The sequence below is a fragment of the Centropristis striata genome, chromosome 14, assembly GCF_030273125.1.
Source record: "Centropristis striata isolate RG_2023a ecotype Rhode Island chromosome 14, C.striata_1.0, whole genome shotgun sequence".
Lineage (NCBI taxonomy): Eukaryota > Metazoa > Chordata > Actinopteri > Perciformes > Serranidae > Centropristis > Centropristis striata.
In genome coordinates, this window is record NC_081530.1 from 31645670 (window position 1) to 31672791 (window position 27122).

Consider the following 27122-nt stretch of genomic DNA (forward strand, 5'->3'; position numbering starts at 1 on the left):
CTTCTGTTGTGTGCCTCCTGGGCTTCTGTAGCCCCTCCCCTCTGCCCCCACAGTCCCTGTTTGTGTTCATGAGGGTAAGTTGTGTGGGAAAATGTCACTGTAATCTTGTGTTATTTTTCTTTGAAAATGTAGTCATTTAAGTTGAACTCTTCAGTGTATATTGCTCTTTATTATATACTTTGTGTTATCCCGCTGGTTTGTGTTGTTTTGACCACAAATATAAGTTTTATGGATGTTTTTAGTTTCACATTTTTGGCGCGATTTGGTTCTGTGTAGTTGTGTAAGCTGTCCCCCCTCTCCCAGCGTTAACAGTGTATGTTTGCATGTTTAGGCAGCGGTGATGTAGAGGAAGAAGCAGAACATGTCAAAATTGTTATTATGTCTTATGCAGGTATGTGTTTTCTTTGTTATGTTATGGATTTTGTTAATTTTATTTAGCTAGCTCACCCCACGCTCTGTGCTCGTTTCGCCACCAGGTGGCATTGTTTGCTCCTTGTATGTTCTTTTATGGTTTTGAGATTTTAAAATTAACTGTGATAAAATGTTTTGTGAAATCTTTAAACTCTGCGACAGTCACTGTTTGTGTTCGTGAGGGCAGCGGTGATGCAGAGGAGGAAGCAGAACATGTCAAAATTGTTATTATGTCTTCTGCAGGAGGAAAATAAACTCAGAACAGTGCAATCAACTCATCCTTCATTCCCTGACCGCACATGGCCGTTACACGTACACCTTTCATACACTGTAGCCCTAATAACATCACATTTAATAAACAGCATGACTGCAAATACACATTGCAACAGGAAGAATTTTATTACACAGAAAAAATATATCGGCAATTACCCTTTATTTTTTTGACCTGGTGACCCTTTGAGTCAGCGAAATAAAATAAACTAAATATACCCGGGATTTTGTAAGTCAGTTATGGTTACCATATCGTTGGCGCGCATGTTGAGTTGGAGCTCATGTATCCTTGTGAAAATGTTTCTCAGTACTCACGGACAACCACCGTTTCCTCAAACCCTCGGTTCAGAGGAGTAAGGTGAGTGGAAATGAAGAAAACTAGCCCTGCTGACACGTGCTCCTGCAGCAGCAGGTTCTCTGGCGACAGCGTGGATCCGGAGCACCCTCTACAGCAGCAGACCAGCGGCAGGCATGCTGGCCCGAAGGCACGGAGGCAGCCACACTAAGCATAAATTCAAAACACTAATAAACTCGCTGTTCGTTCTCATACATTTTCATATTGTTACCAGTTCAAATAATGTTCATACTCACTCAGGAAAAAATATTTCTCCCTCTCACACACGGTCTCCTTCCAGCTAGCGGGACGAGGCTAACTCTAGCTCCATACACAACGATAATGGCGTCTCGGATATTCAGTACAATTCCCGGCTGAAACAGCTTTGAACTCGGTTCACTTTCACATTTAACACCGGTAATACACAAACAGACCTTCAGGTTTAAGGTTTTAGTAACAACAGTAACTTTAAACGGTTTAAAATAACTTACAACTACTTTTCCATGGTGTTGTCACTCTTTTTTTCTCGTCCTTCCCTTTACTAGCCTGAGCTTCATCTCCTCTTTTTCGGTAGATAGTTGACACTCGTCTCTGACAGGCACGGATTGGTTAATTACAGATCGATACCTGGTTACTCAAATAAACAAAAGAAACGTCATAAGACATTCACAGACCATGAAAAACATGGGACATTTTAGTACTTTCCACAAATGACGTGCACTTATTAATTTCTCTGTATTAATTCAAGTTTATTTCACCATAGAACTAATTCAACAGGCAATATTGCAAAATATACTAAATATTTAACAGACGTCTTTCACTGGAAGAGCGTAGTGGGTGGGAGGGTTTGTGGACCTGAACAAGGGAGTTCAGATATGTAGGAGCTGTTCCCGTTGCTGTCTTGTAAGCCAGAGACAAGGCTTTGAATTTGATGCGGGCTGCAACTGGGAGCCAGTGCAGAGAGGTGAGAAGTGGAGTGACATGTGCTCTCCTGGGCTGGTTGAAGACCAGACGTGCAACCACATTCTGGATCGTCTGCAGAGGCTTGGTGGTGCAGCAGGGAGACCTGCCAGTAGAGAGTTGCAGCAGTCTAAGCGAGATGTCACGAGGGCCTGAACCAGGAGTTGTGTGGATTGTTCGGTCAGGTAGGCTCTGATCTTCCTGATGTTGTACAGGGCGAATCGACACAATCTGGCAGTTGAAGATACTTGAGTCTTGAAGGTCAGTTGGTTATCAATCATGACACCCAGGTTCCGTGCAGAGCTTGCGGGCACAAGTTGCATGGATCCAAGCTGAAGACTGATAGGTTGATGTAGGGCTGGGCAGGCCGGGATGACTGGCTTAAAATAAGAATTTATTATGTAAATATATCAGCCATTTGAACAATTAAACAGTTGTTTAACACTTGAAGAATTCAAGGTTTTACCAAAGACGGACTTATATTTATGAGAGTATTATATGAGTATGACAGTAAAGAGTTGCTAGTTTTAGCAGGAGCATCACACAGGGTTCGTACACTTTTTCAGTGGTCAAATTCAAGCACTTTTCAAGGACTTTCAAGGTCCATTTTCAAGCTTTTCCAGTACCTTATGTTAGAAAAATTGCATGAGGAAACCTTGAAAATTGAATAATCTGACACCAACAGAAAATCCTCACCATTTTTCTGCGCAGATCGTTGATGGGGAAATGATGAGCAGGAGGATATCCAAGTTCTAAGTTTAACATAATTTTACTACAATACATCAAAAAATGTGCAGTTACAGAGCTCTGGGTCCAAAACTACATGTCCCTGATACACACAGACGGGTTTCAGTTCGTGAAGTCTGAACCACGTCCTTTCCCTCGAACCCATTATTTATCCTAACAATTGTTTACAAAACATGCTGGTGGATTTCTTCCAGGAAGTTCCGCCTTCTTCCTCCGCTGATTCGGCAGTCTTAATCAATACAAGGGCACGTCATGCCACCTGAGCTTGCTGCCCGGAACAAGGCCGTGACATCAAGTCCTGACCTGGCCTCTTCTCCAGAACATTCAACAAAACCTCCTGCCTTGTTATGTCTTACAGAGATATTATGTCTTACAGAGCCAAAGGATTTTCACTGTCTTACATGGATTCTAAAGTCTAAAAAATATGAAATACAATATATTCTTTGTGATAGATGATATAGAATCTTAATCAGTTTAAGCAAATGAAATATATGTAATCAAAGTAAATAAAATCAAACTCAAACCTCTCCAAGGTTTACTGAATTATGCATACATAGTGACCTTTGATAGTGACCTGCGTTACGCACAGAGACAGACAACAGAGATAGACAACAGAGACAGAATAATCAAATTATTTTAACACTTACAACGGTTGTAAATTGCATGTTTTGGATGAGTACCTCGACACTAAAAGGGGTAATTTCACTTAACCAAACCACCAGCAATGTTATTACACTTTTAACAACTAAAAGTAGTTTGCTAATTTCATAAAACATACTGGTATGGGAATCTAGGGGCTAGGGGCAAAAATCATCACAACAATCATCAACCAGCAGCTGGTGGAACTAAACACGACCCAAACTAGGAGGAAAGCCCCACAAATACTTCAGGAGCCCTCACATCCAGATACAGGGCAGAGCAACAAGAAACATCTCTGAAACAAGAAGACGCAGGTGGAGCGGTCTTCATTTCAGATAGGCTATAGGCTATTCACTTTATATAGTTTTTTCCATTGAAAATGCGGTTATCTATAGTCAGATTGCAAAAGAAATACAGTAAGAATTTCAAGCATTTACAAGCACTTTATCCAAAATCCAAGCACTTTTCAAACCTTGAAATTCAACATTAAAATTCAAGCATTTTCAAGGATTTCAAGCACCTGTACGAACCCTGATCAGAGGAGGGAATCTGCCCACAGTGTTTGCACATTATTTACATGATGAAGTACTCACTGTGATCAGTCAGGAGCTGTATCATTGTCCACAGGAGTTGGAGAGGATGAATGTTCAGAAGCTGTTAGAGAAAATTGTTAATAGTTGAGCTACAAACTACAACAGTATTTATTAAAGAGAGAGGGACAGACAGATATTCTGACATAATACTTACAGTTTGCGGGCTTGAGTCCTGGAATATAAATAAGAGATGAAGGTATTAAAACAGTACCGTGTTCTACTGAATATCAAGTCAAACTGTTACTTGTTTTTCATTAAACATTATCTTCTAGATGGTGTTCTGTGCTGAAACAGTGAAGTAAAAACTAACCAGGGTCAGTAAAGTAGAAATGTCTTCATGATGAGTAAAACCGTCATTATTTCTTACCATTCTTGTTTTTCCTCCAGAAGAAGAGTCCAGTGATGCAGAGTGCAAGAAGCAGCATCAATCCCACACAAACTCCAATAACAGCAGCAGCAGGAAACTCTGAGGGAGAAACTGGAACCAACACAGAACATTCTCACTTTGTCTCCTCTCCTGGATGGAGCTGATGTTGACGCCACTTACCTCTGTTGGTCCTGATCACTGCTTTGTCCAGTCTGGTGACGATGTCGTCCTTCACACCAACCAGCTGAAACACACACTCGTACCTGGTCCAGTCTTCAGGTTTGACTGATGAGAGGTCCAGGTCAACACTCATCTGGAAGGATCCATCGTGGTTGGGGAGGATCTCTCCGAGCTCCACGTCCTCATGAAGCTCCTCTCCATCTTTCCTCCAGAACATCATGGCTCCGTCAGGGTAGAAACCTGTAGCGTGGCAGCTGACTGGAGAGGAGGGAGTCTTCTGGAGGAGAGACACTGAGGGAAGGTCTGCAGAGAGGAGAGAGAAGAGGACAAATTAAGACATTAAGAAGGGAGAAATCAAGATAAGAAATGGAGAAAATTTGAGACTGAAGCAATAAAACGTATATTAAATCAAATCAATGACAATACAATGATAGTTCAGTCCCAGCGAAAGTGGTTGAGTTTCAGCAGACTGTATAAATATTACTGTGTCCATGAAATGATATCAGGTCATGTGATATTACCTTTTCTCAGCAGAGAGCTGTTGCCATAGTCCACATACATCTTCAGCCATTTAGGGAATACCTGAGTGAGGTGATACTCATTGTCTTTAAATCTAACTTTGTCAGCATCCCATCTCTGTTTGGTGATGACAGCCTGTGGTTTTAGAGCGATCCATGTCAGTGTCTTCATGTCCAATGATAAAAAGTCTTCTCCGTTATAACCATACTGATTAAAACCATTAACTTCTCCAGTCTCATCATCCCACTCACAGCCACTCATCCTCTGTAAAATATGGATACCTGAGAGAGAGAAACAGAGACTGAAACATGATGTACAGATGATATCTCAGGTTAAAAAAGATGATAGAAGATGATCTGATGAAAAGATGATCTTAAACATGTTGTGCATGTCATGAGGTTAGTCTCCCAGTCTTGTGGTGGCTCATGGATCAAACATTATGGTTTAACTGGGTTTCAATGGGGACATTTTGTTATTATAGACTGAGGAACTGAGGTTGAACCATCAAAAAATTGCATTAACACAACTAAATTGATTAAAAAATAAAATAAAATTAAGCAATACAAAAATATAATATGACAGTACTGTAAACTGTACCTCCACTTTGGTTGAAGCGCTGCTTCGAAAGGTCAATCGAGGCTTTGAAAAAGTGAGCCCCCTCACGACATTTTCCACTGTACCACTCAAACTGCTGAGGTTCATTTTCTGATAATTTTCTCACCCAGTCCTGCTTTGGTTCTACTGTCATTTTATCGCTGTCGCAGCAAACAACCACAATTTCATCAACCAATGCAACAACCACAAACTCTGGGACTTTTTGGAATCCAGAAGATCCGGTTGTAAAAAACTTCAAGGAGTGTTGAACTGTCGGACAAACAAGATTTTACAATCAGTACAAACTTCGTTAATATATGGTGCATTCAGTGTTATTCGGTTACAAACAAATAATCATAACAAGGCCACGTCAAAGTGAAAGTAAATAATATCAAATCAACAAATGCAGAGCTGACTGGAACAGTGAAGCAGAGATTAAGAAGGTGATCGTACCTGGAGATGCCACATGACAGAGGAGAAGCAACGAGAGGAACTTCTTCATCTTGTTTCAATAAATGACTGTAAATGTTGAAGTTAGATGGTTAGAAGTGAGACGGCTCACTGACCACTCAGCTCCTTTAGCTGTCCTGTTACTGCTGCGCCCGTTTAAACAAGCTGCTGCAGGTCTGTTGATTACAACTGTAGTGGCAATTTTGTCCGAAAAAATAACAAAATTAAACTTAAAACAAACTTAATCAAAATACCACTGATGCACCATGAGCGTGTGGTGTACGCAGGCAAAGAAGGTGATGTCCATGCATGATTGATAGATCCAAAGGTTTATTTTGTCCATTGCGAGCAAGCAAACAAAAGAACAAAGAAACATGGCTCCTGCTGCCTCTCTTCGCGCTGGTAAAAAACCATAGGCCCACCCAGGTGCATGATGGCCCTCTGCCTACCTACCTACCTATATAACCTCAGGTGCCCACGGTGCCAATCCAAATTCCATAAAACCCACAATATAATATATAAACTAAATATGCTAAACAATAATGATGATTAAACTAAACAATTAACTAGCAAAACAAAATATTATCAAAATAAACAAACGTCTAGAATAATCAAATAATACTCATTGTTAATAATAAACTAAACAGACAACTAAATACTAAAAAGAACTAAAAAGCTCCAACACTCCGGCCCCTAATTGTGCATTATATCACAATTAAAATTATCTTCAGAAAAGAAGAACGAAAGGAGCTATTTCTGCAACGTGAACTAATAATCAGAAATATTCCTTGTCATGCATTAACTTTGAATAAATTGTCTAAATTCTTGATGTATCTGCAACAAAAAGTTAGATAGAGAGAAAGAGAGAAATGTAGAGTTAGAGAAAGAGAGAGTCAGTCCATGATGTTGACTGCTGCTTCCAGAAGCAGACAGAGCTTTGTCACAGGCCTCTCCAGAATGCTGGTCCTGGTTTGAAGACACACAGAGCGTACCTGTCCCTTTGCATCTGGTCTGACATCCAAAACTTTCCCCATCACCCACGATCCTCTTGGAGCTGTGGCGTCGGCAACAAGGACAATATCTCCAGGACTGAGGCTTCTTCTTGGCCGTGTCCATTTTTGTCTCTCTTGCATCATAGGCAGATACTCTGAAATCCACCTCTTCCAGAATATTTCAGCCATGTATTGTATTTGCTTCCACCTTTTCCTGACATACAGATCACTGTGGTCAAACAATCCTGGTGGCATAATTGGCTTGCCCTTCAACATTAAAATGTGATTTGGTGTGAGGGCTTCAAGGTCACCTGCATCATCTGACACTTTTGTGATGGGTCGGTCATTCAATATTGCCTCCACCTCACAGAAAAGAGTCTGGAGCCCTTCATCATCCAGAGTTTGCTGCTTCACAACTGATGTGAGAACACTTTTAACTGAACGAATCAGTCGCTCCCAGATACCACCGTGATGAGAAGCTGCTGGTGTGTTGAAGTTCCATTGTATGCCATCCTGGACCAAAGCCCTTTGAATTTTGTCATGATTCAAAACAGTCAGATTTCTTTTTAGCTCTCGGCTGGCTCCAACGAAATTTGTGCCATTGTCAGACCTGATAGCTGAGACTGGACCACGTCTACAGATGAACCTCCGAACTGCATTTATACAAGAGTCTGTATCCAGTGTATGTGCCACTTCTAAGTGCACAGCACGGCTGGTGAAACATGTGAACAGCACTCCGTATCTCTTGAGAAGACTTCTGCCTCTTTTAACATCAATGGGGCCAAAATAGTCAACTCCAACATTTGTAAAAGGAGCTTTGTCAGGCAGCACTCTCTCTTCAGGCAAGTCTGCCATCTTCTGTTCGACCAGCTTTCCTCTGTTGCGTCTGCAAACAACACAGTCTGATATGACCTTCCTGGCAGCAGAGTTTGCATTAATGATCCAGTACTTCTGCCGTAACCTGGACAGCATGTGATTTCTTCCTGCATGTCCTAGTTGATGGTGGATATGACGTAAGATTAATGTAGATACATGCATGTCTTTGGTCAAAATGACTGGATGTTTGGATTCTGATGGCAGTGCTGCTTTACTCAGTCGACCACCCACTCTGAGGATTTCATCATCCATTACTGGGTCCAGTTTGTACAATGGACTGTCTTTGGGAATGTTTTTAAAGCTACCTTTGAGTGAGGCAATTTCAGCTTTGAACTTGTGTTTTTGAACATACAGAATGATTGACTGCTCTGCTTTAACCAGATCTTCAGGAGTCAGACTTTGACCTTTGAGCATGACTTTAAAGCTCTGAACTCTTCTTTCCACTTCATGTACTTGAATCTTCAGATGGTCCTTTTTCAGGCCTGCAGAAGCAAGAAACTCCTTACTCCTCTGAGCCAACATTATGAGAACGTCCCTGATCTTCAGAAACCAAGCCACAGATGTTTTCAACTTAGTCCAAGAAGAAAAGTAGCAGATAAGGTGGCTGGTGGGATTTTCCACATCCTTGACAATAGTGTTCACCATCAAGTCTCTTTTGATCTCTGGGTCATCTACAGAAATCACATCAAGATCCACATTCATTTCAGGCCAATCCTCCTTTGTCTTGGAGAGAAACTCAGGTCCATTTATCCATCTTCTGCCTTTCAGAAAATCCTGAGTTTTCATTCCTCTTGAGGCCTCATCTGCGGGATTCTCCTTGGAACACACATATCTCCACTGATCAATATCTACTGCTTCTCTGATGACAGAAACTCTGTTGGCAACAAAAGTGTGAAATCTCTTAGTTTCATTAGAGATATATTTAAGGACTGTTGTGCTGTCCGTCCAGAAAACTGACTTCTCCAGCTTAAACTGCAACTCCTTGTGCAGCACTTTATCCACTCGAACAGCCAGAACTGCTGCTGTGAGTTCGAGTCGTGGGATTGTAGTCTGCTTGAGGGGTGCAACTCTGGCCTTTCCAAAGAGAAAGGCAACATTAACTCTATGGTCTTTTTCCAGTCTTAAGTAAGACACAGTTCCATATCCAACTTGACTGGCATCTGAAAAATGGTGAAGCTGTGCTGTAACAGGGTCTCCAAAGTCTCTGGGCCTAACACAGCGTTCCACTTTGAACTCTGCCACCTTTTGGAGGTCCTCCAGCCAATCAGACCACTGTTTAGAGAAGGCAGGGGAAATAGCTTCATCCCACCCCAAGTTTCTTCTACAAAGCTCCTGTAACAACAGCTTGGCTGGCATAGTGAATGGGGCTAGAAATCCCAATGGGTCATAAAGTGAGCTGACCACTGACAGGATGCCTCTTCTGGTCTGCGGCTGTTCTCGCACTGAGGTCCTGAAGTTGAACTTATCAGCTTTAGTGCACCACTGTAGTCCTAATGCACGCTCCATTGGAAGTTGGTCTGTGTCCAAATCCAGCTCCTGCATTTCCTTTGCTCTCTTTTCCTCAGCAGTAGACAGCAACACTTTGCTGCTGTTGCTGGTCCACTTTGAAAGATGAAATCCTCCTTTGTGACAAAGAGCCGTCAAATCCTTCATCATTTGTATAGCTTCCTCCTCTGAAGCCATGGATTTCAGGCAATCATCCACATAAAAATTTTGTTTCACTGTATTCACCACTTCGAGAGGGAAATGCTGGGCATTATCTTCTGCTGTTCTCCTCAAAGCATAATTTGCACAACTTGGTGATGATACAGCTCCAAACAAGTGAACTTTCATACGACATTCCATTGGAGACTGTGTAGTGTCGCCATCAGGCCACCAGAGGAAACGAAGAAAGTCTGTGTGTCTTTTTGCAACATGGACTTGATGAAACATGGCTTTGATGTCGGCCATTACAGCAACAGGCTCCTGCCTAAATCGAATGAGGACTCCAATAAGAGAGTTGGTGAGATCGGGTCCCTGCAAGAGATGGCAGTTCAACGATGTCCCTTTATATGTTGATCCACAATCAAAAACAACTCTCAGCTTGCCTTTTCTTGGATGGTAAACTCCATGATGAGGGATATACCACACCTTTCCATCACTTTGTTTTAGTTGGTCAGCAGGCACCATCTCAGCATATCCTTGAGTTAACATGTCATTTACAGATGAAACATATTCCTCCTTAAATTGACTATTCTTGTCAAATTTTCTTTTCAAGCTCTGGAGGCGCTGTTCTGCAACACAGCGGTTGTTTGGCAAGATGGGATTGCTCTGTCTGAAAGGTAAGTCAATACAGTAATGGTCTCCGATTAATTCTGTTGAGCTACTCACAACATTCATGAACTTGATGTCTTCTCTGGACATTTCAATCTTCTCCTCTGATGATCTTTCATTAAAGTCTTGGTTATACTGTTTAACCAGCATCTCTTGAAGGTGTTCAACAGAGATTCGGTTAGCTGTTACAGCAGGGCAGCCACTCTTACTCCTACTGCTTCCGCCACGAAGTGGACCATTAATGACCCAACCGACCCTGGTTCTTGCTGCATAAGGTCCTTCATCCTGGCTATTTATCAGCTCCCAAGGCTCCATTACTTTTGGGGCATCAGTTCCAATAAGAAGATCGACACCTGAATCAATGTTGTGGAGCTTTACATCCTTCAGATAAGACCACTGAACAGGATCCTCTTGTTGTGGGACGTTGAGTGAAGAGACAGGCATGGTTCTTTGAGTCAAAACATCAGGTAACTGAATGAAATCATCTGCATTCACACCAGACACTTCAAGACCTGACAGAATATGAGCAGTTACAGTCTTCTTTTGACCCATTGTTTTTAACAGAATACTTGTCCTTTCACCTCTCAGGTTCAATTTTCTTGCCAGGTTCTCGGTACAGAATGTTCCTGAACTCCCTGGATCCAAAAAGGCATATGTCTGCACAGTTTTGTTACTCCTCTTGTTCTTGACTTTAACTGCCACAATTGGAAAGATGGAATCATCTTCACAACCGGCCCCAATATGGCCGCAAGTTTGAGATGTTACACAGGAAACACTTGGAGAGCTCACAGTGGGTTGGGAGTGTTCGGAGGATGTGCCTCTATCCTGCCGCTCTATGTGGAGGACTCCCGGGTGCTTTTGGTGACACACATTGCAATCCAAACGACTCCTGCAGTCTTTGCTTATGTGGCCTATTTTCAGGCAACCAAAACAAACTCCTTTTTCCTTGATGAAATTGATCTTATCTCGATGTAACTTCATTTTGAACTGAGAGCATTTATCCAACAAGTGACTTCTTTGTGCACAAAACAGACAGCTTGGGGTAGAAGAGGGCTTGATCTTATTTCCTCCATACTGAGATATGGCTCCTTCCTCTACTGCAGTGACATTAGTAGCAAAACTGCTTTCCTTTTTCCTTTGCTTTAAATGACTTGTGGTGGATGCCTTGTAGTTGATGGGTTGTGGGTCCTGAATGTTGCCAAAAAGGGGATCTGAGGCAATTTTGACTTGCTTTTCAATGAAAACAACCACATCATTAAACAATGCTCTCCGACCATTTCGCTCTTGCAGATCACAAGCAACAGTTCTCCATCTTTCCCTTAATTTGTAGGGGAGTTTCAAGATGATGCTCCTCATGTTAGAAGGTAAGTCCAATTCCTTCATGTGCAGCATTTGCTCTGTTAGATTTGAGCATCCACGAAGAAACAGGGAGAATGATTGTAATGCCTTAGTATCCTCACTTTTAACAGGCGTCCAGTTGAGAATCTTTTCCATGTATGCAGAAGCAATTTTGTATTCATTTCCAAAGTGCTCTGCTAGAAGACTTTTGGCTCTGTGGTATCCCAGGTCTGAAGGCAGATGTTGACAGCTGTGCACCAGGTCTCTTGGCTGCCCCCTGGTGTACTGTTCAAGGAAGTGCAAACAGTCACTCCAATTATCTGTCTTCTCCTCCACTCCATTCTCAAAAGCTCTGATGAAAGACCTATATTGAAGTGGGTCTCCATCGAACACAGGGATATTTCTTGTTGGAAGGACAGAGCTCAGATTTTGCTGGACCAACAGAGAAGCAATGTCATTTTGTCTTTGCATGATGTTCACAATGTCATTCTGATAGTTTTCAGTCACAGAGTGGGATTGAGAATGCACCAGTCCTGCTTGATTTTCAATAACAGCTTGTTTTACTTGAACTGGAGCATCAGACTTCAACAGAATTCCACCCATGTGTTTGGGCCGAACAACTTGTGGTTGTGACATTGCATCAGGCACAGCAGTAATATTAACCTTTTCCTCCATTGTGACAGGTACAAAGGCGTCAGCGTCAGGATTTAATGCATTTGCTCTTTGGGAGTTATTCCTTTCAAAATAAGAGTTCATGCCATCAGAACGTTTTGAGCCACACTGCGATGAATTTATTTCCAAGACATGAAGCTTTGCATTTGTTACAGCCAGCTCGGTTTCGAGTTCCAGTTGTTCCTTTTCTCTCCTCAATTTTTCCTCTTGAGCCTCTATTAGATGTTTCCTTTTTAATGCGGCGACACGTTCAATCAGAGCTGCTTTGTCGGCCTTGGCTTGAATGCGTGCAGAAGATGCAGAGGAGGTCCGAGATAGCTGGGAGCTTGTCCTTACAGAGCTCACTTTTACACTGGACACATTAGAAGCACTGTCTTCGGGGTTAATTTCATCTGCGACGCTTTGGTCATCGGGAGTGTCTTTATTTGGCTGCGCGTATGGATAGCCTCTCTCAGACAGCCAGGCTTTCACCCTCTCAGTGTAATCACAAAACTTCATCATTTTTTCCTTAAAGTGCGTACTTTGTCTTGTCGCTTCATCTTGTGGCAAAGGTAGACTCATAAAAGTTTCATGCATTTCATTGGCGTCTTCATAACAATGGATAAACTTGGCAAGCTCAGAATTCACTGAAATCACATTTTCATTTGACTCCATCAGCGCACGGATCTTTTCCACACATCGTTTAGCTTGTTTGCATTTTGCATTCCTTTTTTCTTGACACGTTTTCGTATAGAAGCACAAGCCTTTAGAAGTGAGTTTAACGCTTCTTTTTGCTGACGGCGTTCCGACATCATTGGCCGTAACATCGGACATTTCCACTTTTCTTCTAAACTGCTTGTTACACAGCAATCAAAATCCACAATCAAACAAATCGGCAGGTTAAAGGGACAAACAAGACGTGATGAGTGACATTGCAGTCGGGGCTTCCTCTTCTTTAATGAATGAAGTCTCCGACAGTGGTGCGTAATGGTACTGCGCAATGTTTGCTTGCGGCGATTCAGCGCCGTCCAACTTCTTAAACTTCAGAAACTTGATTGTGAAACACTGACTTCCAAACTCCAGTCGTTTGGCTGTTTTCCAATACAGCAGTCGTATCACGTACCAGTTTCATGTGAGAAGGCTGAGTCTTTGTTGATCCGGCTGGAAGCCGTTTTCCCGCTGATGCTTATTCCAAAAGGCGATGAATAAAACAATCCATACAGTTCATCAATCCAATATCCAAGAAGATCCAACTTATCCAGTGACGAGGGATCCTTCCTTTGAGTCCAAGGGCTGGTTTTTTACTTTATGTAGTGGCAATTTTGTCCGAAAAAATAACAAAATTAAACTTAAAACAAACTTAATCAAAATACCACTGATGCACCATGAGCGTGTGGTGTACGCAGGCAAAGAAGGTGATGTCCATGCATGATTGATAGATCCAAAGGTTTATTTTGTCCATTGCGAGCAAGCAAACAAAAGAACAAAGAAACATGGCTCCTGCTGCCTCTCTTCGCGCTGGTAAAAAACCATAGGCCCACCCAGGTGCATGATGGCCCTCTGCCTACCTACCTACCTATATAACCTCAGGTGCCCACGGTGCCAATCCAAATTCCATAAAACCCACAATATAATATATAAACTAAATATGCTAAACAATAATGATGATTAAACTAAACAATTAACTAGCAAAACAAAATATTATCAAAATAAACAAACGTCTAGAATAATCAAATAATACTCATTGTTAATAATAAACTAAACAGACAACTAAATACTAAAAAGAACTAAAAAGCTCCAACAACAACCATAGATTACAATGGGAGAAATAAAGTGATCGCAGATGATGACCGAGTCTTTTGTCCCAGAGTCTCCAAAGTAACGTGTGTTCTGAACATTCTGACACAAAAATGGCATTTTTCTGACGGACAAATCAGGAGAAAATTAACTGTTCGAGATCCATCCGTCTCAGCAACTCACTCTCGCGAGATCTGGCTCTGGATAACTTTAACCTTACCCAAAGTCTCGCGAGAAAATTAATATGAATAGGTCAAAATCATTTACTTTCGCTAAAAGTTTTCAAATACTGACATCAAAATGTGGGTCCACTCAAAGTACTTAAAGTGAGAATTATCCATTTATCCATTATCCAATAGTTACAGGCCCCGGGCATGAGGCCTGGTTAACAGATGATAAAACCGGATTTAAACAGGAAAGAAGGAAGAGACGGGAATCAGTGACTTCTTTTAAGGCTCTTGTCGGTCTTTATTAACATATATTAATTGTTCAATTACTCTTTTCCCTTTTTCAAAACTCATTTTGAAATAAAACATGTAAAGAAAATGTCTCTGCATCAGTCCTTTTCAATTACACACACAAATATTCACTTCAGATAATTTAACTGGAGGTATTTTACATTGTAACATACAGTATTACTCATTAATATTCATGTTCATTTAGGCTAATTACTGTTTGGTTACAGTTCTAACATTTACAGGTAAATTCTCACGAGGTAAGTATTCAATACATTAAGGCTACATTTATTTACTGTTTTAGTGAGAAGATGAACTAGCCTGTTTTCAATGAAATGTTTTAAACAAATGTGTTTAACTGAATATTACTATTGAAACTACAAACAACAAAAGTACTTAGCCAATTAACCTGCTGGTTTGATTGTTTAGCATAGAGCCACCAACTGCTCATCGCTTAACAGGGCTAAGTAAGTGCTGCTAACCAGATATAGGCCTACATCCAAATTGTATACTGTAACAAAATGCACTATTTTCCCCATATACAGTATATAGCCTACAAGAACATTAGCTAGAATCAATACATTACGATGTATGGAAATAACACACATTCTGCAATATGATACGATGACCTGCTGGCTAAATGAGATGTCTCATAATTCTGTTATTTACCTACATCATATATTTCTATTATGCAATCAAGGAAAACTCAATAAAAATGGTGTTAATAATATTCATGATTATTACACAAACAAATCAATCTGTGTCACATCTTTTATCCAGACATTGTAGTATTTATATTATTATTATTATAGCTCTGGTTAACCAAACCTCTTTTCTCTCTGCTGATCAATACCTGAGTTGATCACTGATTATTGACCTTTCCAGAGAAGTCAGCAGTGTGACAGCGCCCCCTGTGGACCAATAATATATCTGCCTTTGAACTGCTCAGGAGGAAACCACCTGAGGAGTCACCTGACTCTCTGTTGGTGTCAGTTAGACAAAACATCATGATGATCCATAACTCTGGTTATATGTATTTATCAAAGTAAGAACAATAGAATAAATTAGAATCAAATATGAATGTATTTAGTGTCAATGAAGAGCCTCACTGCTCCATGAAACCTAAAAATACCTTTAACAAAGCTGAATCCAGGAAAACAAACAAACTGTGAACCTCCAACAAACAACAAATAAATAATCTTAACTGTTGTCTATTTCAGGAACACAATACTCATTATATAAACCCTGATCATTACAAGTTGTAGTTAAATGGAGGCTGTTACACTCCAAACAGTAATGTTCTCATTCTCATTTTTCATCTTTATTTGATATTGGGGGAGATACAGAGTGAAAGGGGGAGACTTGGAGGAAAAGGCTGTGAGTCAGATTCAAACAAATAAATAAAGGCCATAAAAAGAAGCTTGAATTATGAATTAAACTGATTAACTGCAGCATTTAATAAAAAGCCACATTTCGAAAACAAGTCAAAATCTGACAAGTTTTTTTGCAATCTGATTAAAAGCCTCAACTCAAACTCAAAGCCTGAAATTAAAACACTTAAAAAAAAAGATGAAGCAGGTCAGAAGAGAAGAACGTCAGTTTGTCCACCAGAACACAATCCTGTATACATTGTTTGTTCTGCTCTTGTTATTTTTATCCCTTCTTATCTGAACATAATTACTGTATCTATGTGTTGTTTGTTTGTCCTTGTCTATAGCTTTGTTGTCTTTGTTTAGCTGCATGTCTGTGTTGGTTTCTGTCCCATTTGTGGGTTTTTGACAAAATGATTCTGACTAATTTAGTGGTAGATACGTACTTTCATCAATTTATTAAATTATTCCATTATTCAACCTTTTACACCACCTGCAGCCTGAAGAATAGTTGAGTTAGTCTCCCAAATCTTAAATGAAATAAAACATGTACACACAATGAGAGGTTAAAATTCACATGTATTGTTTTTTCTTCTATTTTGGTAAATAAGCTTTGATGCCTTCTATTAGAAAAAAATTACATTGATTTTGCTAAGGCCTTTTTTTTATTAGAGAAAACAGGAAAACATACCAGAGAAGATGCAAGATGATGTTCCAGTGTCAAAAAAAAAATCATCAGTAATGTTTTTTAATGTCATTTTTGAAAAAAAAATCCCTCCTCAGATGTCTGAAGGATCACAGGTTTTCCCAAATAATTTTGTTCTTCCTGCTCTGTAGTTTAAAACGGACAGGTCAGAGCCACAGTAACAGTAGTACAAACACATAAATACTCAAATAATTATAGTTACAGTATCAGATGTTTAAGCATGTATGTGTAATCACAAAGACAAGGACATTAGTTATATTGGGAACTTTATTGAAAAGCAAAAGTACAAAAGAAATGAAATAGCAGGGAAACTTCATTTGACATTCATCTACTTCACCCAACACAAGAAGAGCTTGGCTGTAAATTTCTTCAGTTAACATATCTAAGAGATTAAATGTCCCTTGTCCCTAAATACTCATTAAATATTTAAAATATTTCTATAACTGTATTGAGAAGCTTTGAACACCCCGCAACCATTTTTTATCTCAGCTAAAATAAAATATTTCAAAACGCATCAAAACAATGAAAAACAGCAACATAAGCTTCTCATGATTCATTCAGAAAAACCTCAACAACATAAATTATCTTTTTATTTGGCCTGACTTGAACCAAACAGAATCTTAAAATCCAACCAGTCTAAAGAAGAAATATATACACACAAACTATTTACACAACTGGAAAATAAAAGTGCTGTCTGCTGTTTATATTTTGTGTATGTTTGCATACACACTGTATATGTAATTCCATGTTGTGATGTATAATTAGCCACAGTAATGCAAAGATCCATCCATTTCCTCAGCAGTTGGTGGTGCTGAGAGCACACACTGGGAGAGGTGGAGTCCAGTTCATCACCAGAAGAAACACACAGACATTCACACTGACAGCTACGGGAAGTTTCAGGAGCAGTGGCGGACTCAGACTGTTAGAAGGGCAGGGGCGAAAAAATAAAAAGGGAACATTCTGCACAACATGGGGCCCCACCAGCATGCAAAAAGCTATGAAGCATCATGTATGATGAAATATTAGCATTAAGTTAAAAGGAGATCCGGATCAAAGTCATTAATGATATGGTACTGACAATTAAAACCATCGAACCGAACTATCTAGGGGGGTCCGGGGCAAAGAAAATGTGTACATTTTTAAGTAAAATGCATCTATTTTGTGCACTTTGAGAGCTAAATGAGCTAAATAAAACATCTCACATAACATTATTCACAGTTGGGTGTAATATAGAATTTCTAGAGGGCACCTCATCATAATTTATTGTATGAAGGTGCACCCTAAGGGGCAATCAATACGTTTTTTCATGTGTAAAGGGCAGCCAATAAGGCACTTTGTCTCATTTTCACCATCTAGAGGGCACTTTAGGCACTTTCAACCACGGAGGCACCAAACAGGAAGAAGGACACTAGAAGGGCACTCATTAAGGCACATTATCAAATTTTCTTGCGCTAGAGGGCACATCATCATTATTTATTATATGAAGGGGCACCCTAGAGGGCACCAAATCATTTTTTGCACGTGTAACTGGCAGCCAATAAGGCACTTCCTCTCGTATTCCCCATCTAGAGGGCACTTTCGCCCGCTTTTTCAGGCCTGAGTCCGCTACTGTTCAGGAGTCTAATGAGCAGAGAATATTTTGGGATGTTTCTGATTCATTTGCAGCATTGTCCCCCATGATCAAATACAACCAAAGAACCAAAGAATCAAAGAACGGCTGAATCAATATAAACAGTAAAATAACTTTCAACTGGTTAATAAATCTCTCTTTATCTCAAGGTTTATATTATCTTATTGCCAGAACCAAGAAGTGAGTTTAATAATATGAGAATGCACATAAATTAGCAGAAGAATCATACTATTAATGTGTTGTTGTTGTTTTTTTTTTTAGATGAGCACACAAACCTTTACTATGTATGTATGAAGAGTGTTGTGGTGATTTCATAATTTTACACATCATGTTTTACTTCTCTCCAAAAATAAACCTCCTCAATTTGATTTACAATCACTTAAGCAAAAATTATATCAGAATAAATGCCACATTTTCAAACATAATGATCCAAATAATAAAATCTCCATTCATGTTTGATAATATTTGTAAAATATTTGTTTGTTTGTTTGTTTGTTATTACAGTTTGTTTTCTTTGTATTCCAATCAATAAAAATCTACAATTAGATTCCCAACCCTGATTCTATCAGTTTATGATATAATATAATAATATGTTTGTGGAGGAGAATGTGGATGCAGCGCTCCTTGATCCAGTGTAATGTTTATCCATAAACCTAAAGAGACAAAAAGATAAGAAGATTATTAATAACATATAAAATATCCATTCAATTGTTAACATTTTATATTATATTTTTTTTAATTTACCAACTAAGCTTTTCAAGTACAATAATTTATTTTAATTTGGTTTAATTTAACAGTATTTTAATAAATTAGTGTTAATATTTGACTTTTTAATATTCCAGCTGATCTGAGCTGCTGATGTGAAGGTTTCTGAAAGCCTCTGTGTGCTTTTCTCCTCATTAAATCACTTCAATTCAACTGTTTCATCTTTGTCGGTCACAGAAGTTTAACAGTGGATAAAGAAATAATCGCATATGGTGATTTTCTTAGTTTAAGGCAGCTTTGTTTAACAACTGGTGTGAAAAGTTCACGTCCCAGCAGCAACTCACTGTGTGCAGGGTGGTGTGTTTGTCATTTATGTTCTTGGATTGAGTTCCTCCAAGACCTCCGGGTTGCTGACAGCTGTAAGGTCAGAAACACATTGTTAAACACGGAATCAGTTCAGAGCAGTGGGCCAACAAACACTGCAGGAAAAAGTCCTGAAAAAGTTCTTCAGAACAAAATCCAGAAACCATTTTTATATCTGCAGAGTGTAAGATCAGAGAAAATAGAATAAAAACAAGCTTTACTTACGAGATGGAGGGCGTTTGTCTGAAACAAAAAGAAAAGACAAAGTTATTAGTTGAAAATGATACTTTGTCACATTCTTTCCACTGATAATTCCCCTTTGACTTAAACTAAATAAGTAAATCCTGTTTACCTTTTGTTTTACATTATTTCTCTTCCAATGTCCCCTCCCTTATAACATCATGCTATAGTCATATTATAACCAAACTGTGGCTCTGAGCCTCAAAGCACTTAACTGTTGTTAAAAACAGATTCAATATAAATAAAGTTTAAAACCCAAAGTGTGAAACGAAGAGACAATCCTACTTTATTGATGTCTTACCATTCTTCTTTTTATAAATGATGAATCCAATCACAGCAAGGACGAGGGCGAGAGCAAGAACAACAACTATAGCGATGATGATGGTGGTCATGTCAGTGGCTGGTGGCTTCTCTGTGGAGCAGAAAACAACAAGAAATAGTCACAATCTGATTTAAAAACAAAAATTAACCTACAGAAAAGTGATAAAGATATTGAAAATCTAAAATTAAAAAATAAAGAAATTTGTTTGTAGTATTTTATATTAACCCATTGGCTTAAGCAAACATTGGACAGGCAACAGAAAACAAACTGTGGTAATAATTCTGGGTCCAGAAGTGAGTAAATGTGTTGGTTTAATACTTAAAGCAGGAGAGAGATTCAAGATGAACTTTACTGTCATTCATACTATTCACAGGACAAGTGAACAGCAGAAAGTCTTACAATTATTTATAAAAAACTAAATTAAAGTAACTGGAAACAAAACAATATGAGGAAAGAGTTAAAAGACAGATAGAAGTCTCACCTCTGTTGGTCCTGATCTTTACTTCTTCCAGTCTGGTGAAGATGTGCTCCTTCACACCAACCAGCTGAAACACACACTCGTACCTGGTCCAGTCTTCAGGTTTGACTGATGAGAGGTCCAGGTCAACACTCATCTGGAAGGATCCATCGTGGTTGGGGAGGATCTCTCCGAGCTCCACGTCCTCATGAAGCTCCTCTCCATCTTTCCTCCAGAACATCATGGCTCCGTCAGGGTAGAAACCTGTAGCGTGGCAGCTGACTGGAGAGGAGGGAGTCTTCTGGAGGAGAGACACTGAGGGAAGGTCTGCAGAGAGGAGAGAGACACAGTTTATAGGTTCTTTATTACTATCACTACCTTAATACACTATAGATACAGTATCTATACAATGTGAATACGTCTCATTAACTGATAAAAGAAGAGAGACAGAAGGGAAAAGACAGATGAAGAGAGGTGAGACAGATTAAAAAGTGCAGTGGACAGTGAGTGTGAGAAAGACGAGTGGGGATAAATGTGATGAGTCAGAGAAATAAAGAGACCAGAGAGAAAAAGAAATGTGTTTAAACTGAGACAGATTCAGCCTCTGTATGGTTTATATTTATTGTAATGTTACTTATGGTTGGAAACACAGAAGGCATATTAACATTGTGGTGTTCATTAAACTACATCAGGTCATGTGACTCTACCTTTTCTCAGCAGAGAGCTCCTCCCGAAGTTCACGTACTTCTTCAGCCACTCAGGACAAATCTGGGTGAGGTAGTGCTTTCTCTGAGCCATATAAGCTTTGTTATGTTCCCACTTTTGTTTGGTGATGACAGCCTCTTGTTTTGGAGCGACCCATGTTTCTGTCATCAGGTCATATGCTAAGAAGTCTTCTCCATCAAAAGCATGCTGATTGAAACCTTTGACCTCACCAGTCTCATCATCCCATTCACAGCCATACATCTTCTGGACAATGTGGACACCTGAGAGACAGAGAGACAGAGACACTGCAGTAAACCAGAGTGAGATCACAGCCCAGTCATCTATTACCAGCTGATATCACATCTTTACCACAGAGACACACTGATCCACAGACACTAAGACACACAATCTACACCTCCTGCTGTTACTGTCTCCATGACAACCACTTACAGCCAGTCATCATGTGGACAGTGTGGACGTCTCAGAGAGAGACAGAGAGGCAGAGACTGCTGGGAAACAGAGGGACATCCTAACACACTTCATATCCTCTTTTCTTTAACCACAGAGACACACTGTCTCCACGGAGACCAGCAGTTTGTCTCCACTGTTGAAGGTGGTGTGGCTTCATGTGAGCTGCAGGAACAGACACACACACTGAGGTGGAGTCCTGATTATCAGACTCAGATTAAACCTGAACCTGGACTGAACGTTACAGCCACTGAGACCCTGCAGCCAGTGGATCAGTCCAACAAAGTCCTCTTCCTGAGAGAGACTACACACTAGACTGTATCTGTTTAATAAAAGACTTAAATCATTATTTGATTATCAAAATTCGTGTCAATTAATTTTCTTTCAATCAACTAATAAATTAATTGAGTGATTGTTTCATCACTATAGATGTTATTTATGGAACAGACCCACCATGGTCAAGTAAAGTTAATCTGATCTCATCTCATCTGTAGTTCTACTAGATATTTGTGACTTGAATTAATTACTGTTATTATTGATTACGTAACAACTATTTTGTCAATTAATCATTAATTGTTTACACTGTAAAATGTCAGAAAATTTTGAAAAATGTCCATTAAAAGTCCCCAGAGCAAAGGGAGAATTCTTCTTATTGCTTTTTTTTATCTGACCAACACTGAACAGTATTTAATATAAAATGATAAAAAAATAGAATATTCTCATATTTGGGAAACTGGAACTAGAAACTATTTGATATTTATGCTGATTAAAAGACTTAAATGATTATTTGTTTGCCAAAATTTGTGTTAATTAATCTTCTGTTAATCATCCAAACGATTTTATAGACTAACTGTTTCAGCACTATATACATATATTATGGCCTACACACACTGTGGTGAAGTGAAATAATCAAATATAATGTGTACTTCTACAGTATATAAAGGTATATTATGGGATGGACACACTGTGTATCAGTAGGTAGAGTGGAGCTGTTAAACTCTTTAAACCTCTGATCTGAATGAGACGTTCACTATGTCGTCCTGTCAGCAGCTTTATTAAAACAAACCGCTCCTCCTCTCATATGAGGACCCATCAGAAGCAGCCTGTGTCCCCTTTACAGTCCCGGCTCCACACTTTGAGAAACCAGGCAGTAATGTTCCTCTATCAGCTGTGTGTTGTTAAAGTGTTGTGATCAACAGGTTCCTGCAGTAGAGTTATTATGGAGCGACTCACTGTGGGCAGTTCAGTCGAGTTATTCTGATCTAATCTAGTGGAGATAAAGTGTTAATAATCTCTGCTGGTTATTATGGGATGGACACAAACACTGTATCCATGTAGTACAGCAGCATTCACTAGTCTCACTGTCTGACTGGGCTTCAGTCAAGAAAAGCTCTCCAACACTTTCATCTGGGAATGGTGTGTGTGTGTGTGTGTGTGTGTGTGTGTGTGTGTGTGTGTGTGTGTGTGTGAACATCTGTGTACTAATATACAGGATAAAAATAAAAATATACAACACAATAAACCACATTTTATCAGTAGAAAGTGAAACATAAACAAACCTCCAGTTTGGTTGAAGCGCTGCTTTGCAACTTCAATGTTGTTTTTGAAGGCCTGCTGGGCACCAAATCGATACTCAGTCTGTGTCTGCCAGTACTGAGGATCACCTTGTGTGGCTGTGATCATCCAATCCTGTTTGGGTACGTTTTTCCTGCTGTTACTGTCATAGTGGTCCATCTGAATTTCATTAACATAACCAACAGACACAAACTCTGGGAAGTTTGGGACTTGAGACGATGCAGTGTAGAAATACTGCAGAGAGTGAGTCACTGGAAGAGAAAAGAAGTCATCATTTCAGTTTTTATATCACAGTTTCATTAATAACTTAATCTTATTTTCTTTCACACAGAATCAAAAAGAATGACAATACATTTGAGACATCCTAATAATCTGTTTTACACTCTAATAAATACAAAAATACATTTATAGATTTTTCATATTTTTCATATTTCTGATAATTTTATCTTGAAAACTGAATTAATTCTAAAATAAAATATTAAACAAGTCACATATTTAGGTCATGCAGTTGTGTACTTGACTCTCATTGACTGATTTTTTTTTTGTAAAAACAAGATAATTTATTAATTTAATGCAGAAAAACCAGTTTAGTTTCCAGTCAGTGGATCATTTATTCTTCAGGATGCATCATTAGAAGTTTATGCTCCTCATTATTGGATTAGTTAGAAATCTGAAATCACAAACCTCTGACCCAAAATATATAAATGCTGCAATTTCCTTTTCAATAATTGACAAATTATACTTTTTTTTCAATATTTTATTATTTAAAATGCCCTACAAGCTCTATTTAATACTATAAATTGTGACCAAATACAACTTGTGTTTCTTCTTCTGAGGTTTTGAAAAACTAATTTGAAGCTAAAAAGTCACAACACTTCTCCTTCTACAGTTTACAAGAGTTTTGTTTTGCTTTTTTCTATTATTGTTTTCATTTTTTATATTCAAGTAACAACTGATTTCATGTTTGTGGTGTTGTCAGAGGGTTGGTGGATTCTACAAAGTTTGAATATAACTTTTGTTTGTTTTGTTTTTCTAAATAAAACCAACAATAAAAACAAATATCTGACACGTTGTGCCTCTAACTTTCTTTATTTATGTAAACTGAAGGATTATATTAAGGTTTCACTCTTTTGAAACCAAAATGTAAAACCAAATGTTCTGTATTTAATGACAATCCCAGAAAACTCTATATTTAATAAAGCTTTAATAAATAAGATGTTTATCTGTCATGTCGTCATTCTGTACAGTTTTAGTTTAGTATCAGTTATAAACTGGTTTAATATCTAAATTCCCTCCATCATGAAGTGATCATTATTTGCTCTTAGTCCTGATACTAGAAGTCTTTACAGATTATTTTAAAGTTTGAACAGAATAAACTTTCTACAGTTTTCTATGAGTTTTGATGATCATCTATTTAATAATCCTCCACTGTCCTCTGTTGTCTGAATGCATGTAGATCAGATTTCTGTGTTTAGATGAACTTTAAAAAATCTGCACTGGTCACACCAAAGAAGGTTTTGCAGATCTGTCCAAGAATAAATATCACTGTTTCATTTCAATCAATTCATCACATTCATTTATTTTAAAATCTGATGTAAAAGTTGATAGTAACTTAAAAATATAGACAGGTAACATAAAAAATGTTTTTGTGGCAAAGATCCATAGAGAGGAGGGAAAGTCCCAGTTTAATGATAAAACTGTTTCTCTGGTGGACAAACGATGTAAAGGTGAAACTGTTTCAGAGCCTCAAACTAAGTTAGTTCATCTCTATATTTGACACATATTTATCTGCAATAACCTGATATCATAAAATAATATCCATGGCTGATTTATTGGTCTAGCTCTACTAAACAGTTTGACGTGCGACATTAAAGCAGATGTGTCTTTCAGTACGTGAATTTAAACTGTGGAGTTATTTGGGGAAGGGCTTAAAATATGTATTTTTTTTTTAAATATAATGCACATTAAGAAAATATATAAAGGACAAATAATATCACATTATGAATTTAATAACTATTTTTAGTAGGCTGTTAGTGAATATGTTTTATTCTAACAAATAATCAATGTTTACTATTTATTTATTCATTTATTATGATGGGGCCAGGTTATATAATGTTACTTTCTTCTTAATTCTCTTTAATGATAAAAGATTATTCTTTAGTTACAGATTATAGTTTATGTTTTGTGTTGGGAGTGTACATTTAAGTTATATATTTATATAATTAATATAAATATATCATGTTACTATCCAATTCATTCTGTTTACACACATTAGTCAACAATATTAAATATTGTACCAACAGAGCAGGAAGTTGTTCAGCAGGAAAACAACGATATCATTTGACATGTTGGATGAAAATAAAAATATGATTTTTTTCCACTACATATGTGTGCATATAGTTTTATATTCAGCTTGTTCTGAGTTCATAAAGATACCAAACACTTAATTATGCTCCTTGTAGTTTCTGAGAGCATTTTTCTTATCATACAGTATTAGGTCTTTGGACACATGGGACTCCTGTTTTTCCCTGAATTATAATGGACTCTAGTGCTAAAACAGCAGTCCATGTCCCAAAAAGACTAGATATAGAGAGATAAGAAAAACTAAGTGTTCAGATAAACGGGTTGACCCAACATGACGTCACATTTGTGTTGAGGGAAGTCCCGAGAAGACTCCAACAGGAAATTAAACATTTCAGACGGAATAATAGCGACACACTTTATATAAGAAACGACCGTGAACAACTTATATCTTGAATAAGAGCACTAAATATAGTTATGGACAAGAACCGTTTAGTTTAAAAGTCTTTCTTCATGTTGTTGTTTTATTTATTTCTCTAAATGTGGGCTGGACTGTTGCTGCAAAGTCATGCTGCCATTTTAACATTAACATGGATCAGATATAAAAAAATAAAAAGATAAATAAAAGATATAAAAGTTAAGGAAAACACACTTCTGCCCTTTTCAGGATTACAGTACTGACTATCCCTCTTTACAAAAGTTCAACAGGAACCGAGAAATCTTTTTATAGGATCATTCAATGAGGTGAACAGACAGGATTTACTGACGTCAACTTTAACATGATGGTTTGTTACTTATTAATATTTATATAAAATACACAGAAGTCCAGGAAATAAACATCAAAGACAATCGTAAAATGCTGAAACTCATAAATACAGTATAGAAAGACATTAAGCATTTTTTTCTTTTACAATAAAGCAACAAAACAATGTTGACTCACTTGCCGCAGCGCCATGCAGGGCTGTTACCAGGACAACCAGAGCAGCCAACATCTTCACTGTGACCGTCTGAAGATTCAGCAGAGTGAAGCTTTGTGTGTTTGTCTGAAGAGAGAAACAGAAATCGTCCTTCAACCTCGAGAATCAGGGTTGAAATGAGGCTCAAACATGAGACTGTATGAATAAAACATGAGGGGGCGCTGACACAAACCTTCATCTGAGCCAATGGGAATTTATTCTGAGCATGACGTCACTTGTATCTCGGTAAAACAGACTGAGACAGGTTATGAACGAAAAAGTGCTTCAGTAGTTTCTTGTTGTTCTGTTGTTCTGTATGGCTGCCCTGGGATTTAAAACAGTCCTGATCAAAATATCAACAACAAACAACAAATCCAAGTTTGGTTTGATGGATGTTAGTGTTATCTGTCCTACAGAATAAATGCTGCTGAGCTGGTTTGAAGCTGTGGACGCTGAAAACTGCTCAAACAACAGAAATTGAACACCTCTGTTGATGTTTGAACACATGATCCTGCTTTTCTTTTTGCTTTGTCTCTTCATATAGCTTCTCTGTTTCCACCCTCTCTTATTGCTGTTGAAGCACTTTATTAAAAAGTTATTGAATTGGGTTTAATGAGAATAAATAAAACATGAGGAGGCGCTGACACAAACCTTCATCTGAACCAATGGGAATTTAGTCTGAGCATGACGTCACTTGTATCTCGGTAAAACAGACTGAGACAGGTTATGAACTGAAAGTGAAAGTATATGATGTTACTTCAGCCTGTAAGAGGAAGGGGAGACATGCGGGGCTTGGCTTTTATTTCTCTACTTTGTCCACATATGAAAGGAGTTTTAT

At 38.5% G+C, this 27122-nt stretch overlaps 2 protein-coding genes across 2 annotated transcripts; both read right to left on the reverse strand.

The window, feature by feature from the left end:
• Positions 1-1741: 1741 nt before the first annotated feature.
• LOC131984508 (major histocompatibility complex class I-related gene protein-like) lies at positions 1742-6253 on the reverse strand. The gene is made up of 8 exons (XM_059349345.1): positions 6068-6253; positions 5618-5884; positions 5023-5301; positions 4502-4804; positions 4322-4432; positions 4109-4126; positions 3892-4015; positions 1742-3296 (listed from the first exon to the last, which is right to left on the reverse strand). The coding sequence occupies exons 1-7, from the start codon at positions 6114-6116 to the stop codon at positions 3960-3962; spliced, it is 1083 nt and encodes a 360-aa protein (XP_059205328.1). The 5' UTR covers positions 6117-6253; the 3' UTR covers positions 1742-3296; positions 3892-3959.
• Positions 6254-16811: 10558 nt separating this feature from the next.
• On the reverse strand, positions 16812-26427 carry LOC131984505 (class I histocompatibility antigen, F10 alpha chain-like). Its single transcript, XM_059349341.1, has 8 exons — positions 26269-26427; positions 23012-23278; positions 20987-21265; positions 20304-20606; positions 19802-19912; positions 19486-19503; positions 19242-19314; positions 16812-18845 (listed from the first exon to the last, which is right to left on the reverse strand). Exons 1-7 carry the CDS (start codon positions 26318-26320, stop codon positions 19268-19270), a joined length of 1077 nt encoding a protein of 358 aa, XP_059205324.1. The 5' UTR covers positions 26321-26427; the 3' UTR covers positions 16812-18845; positions 19242-19267.
• Between the last annotated feature and the right edge of the window lie 695 nt (positions 26428-27122).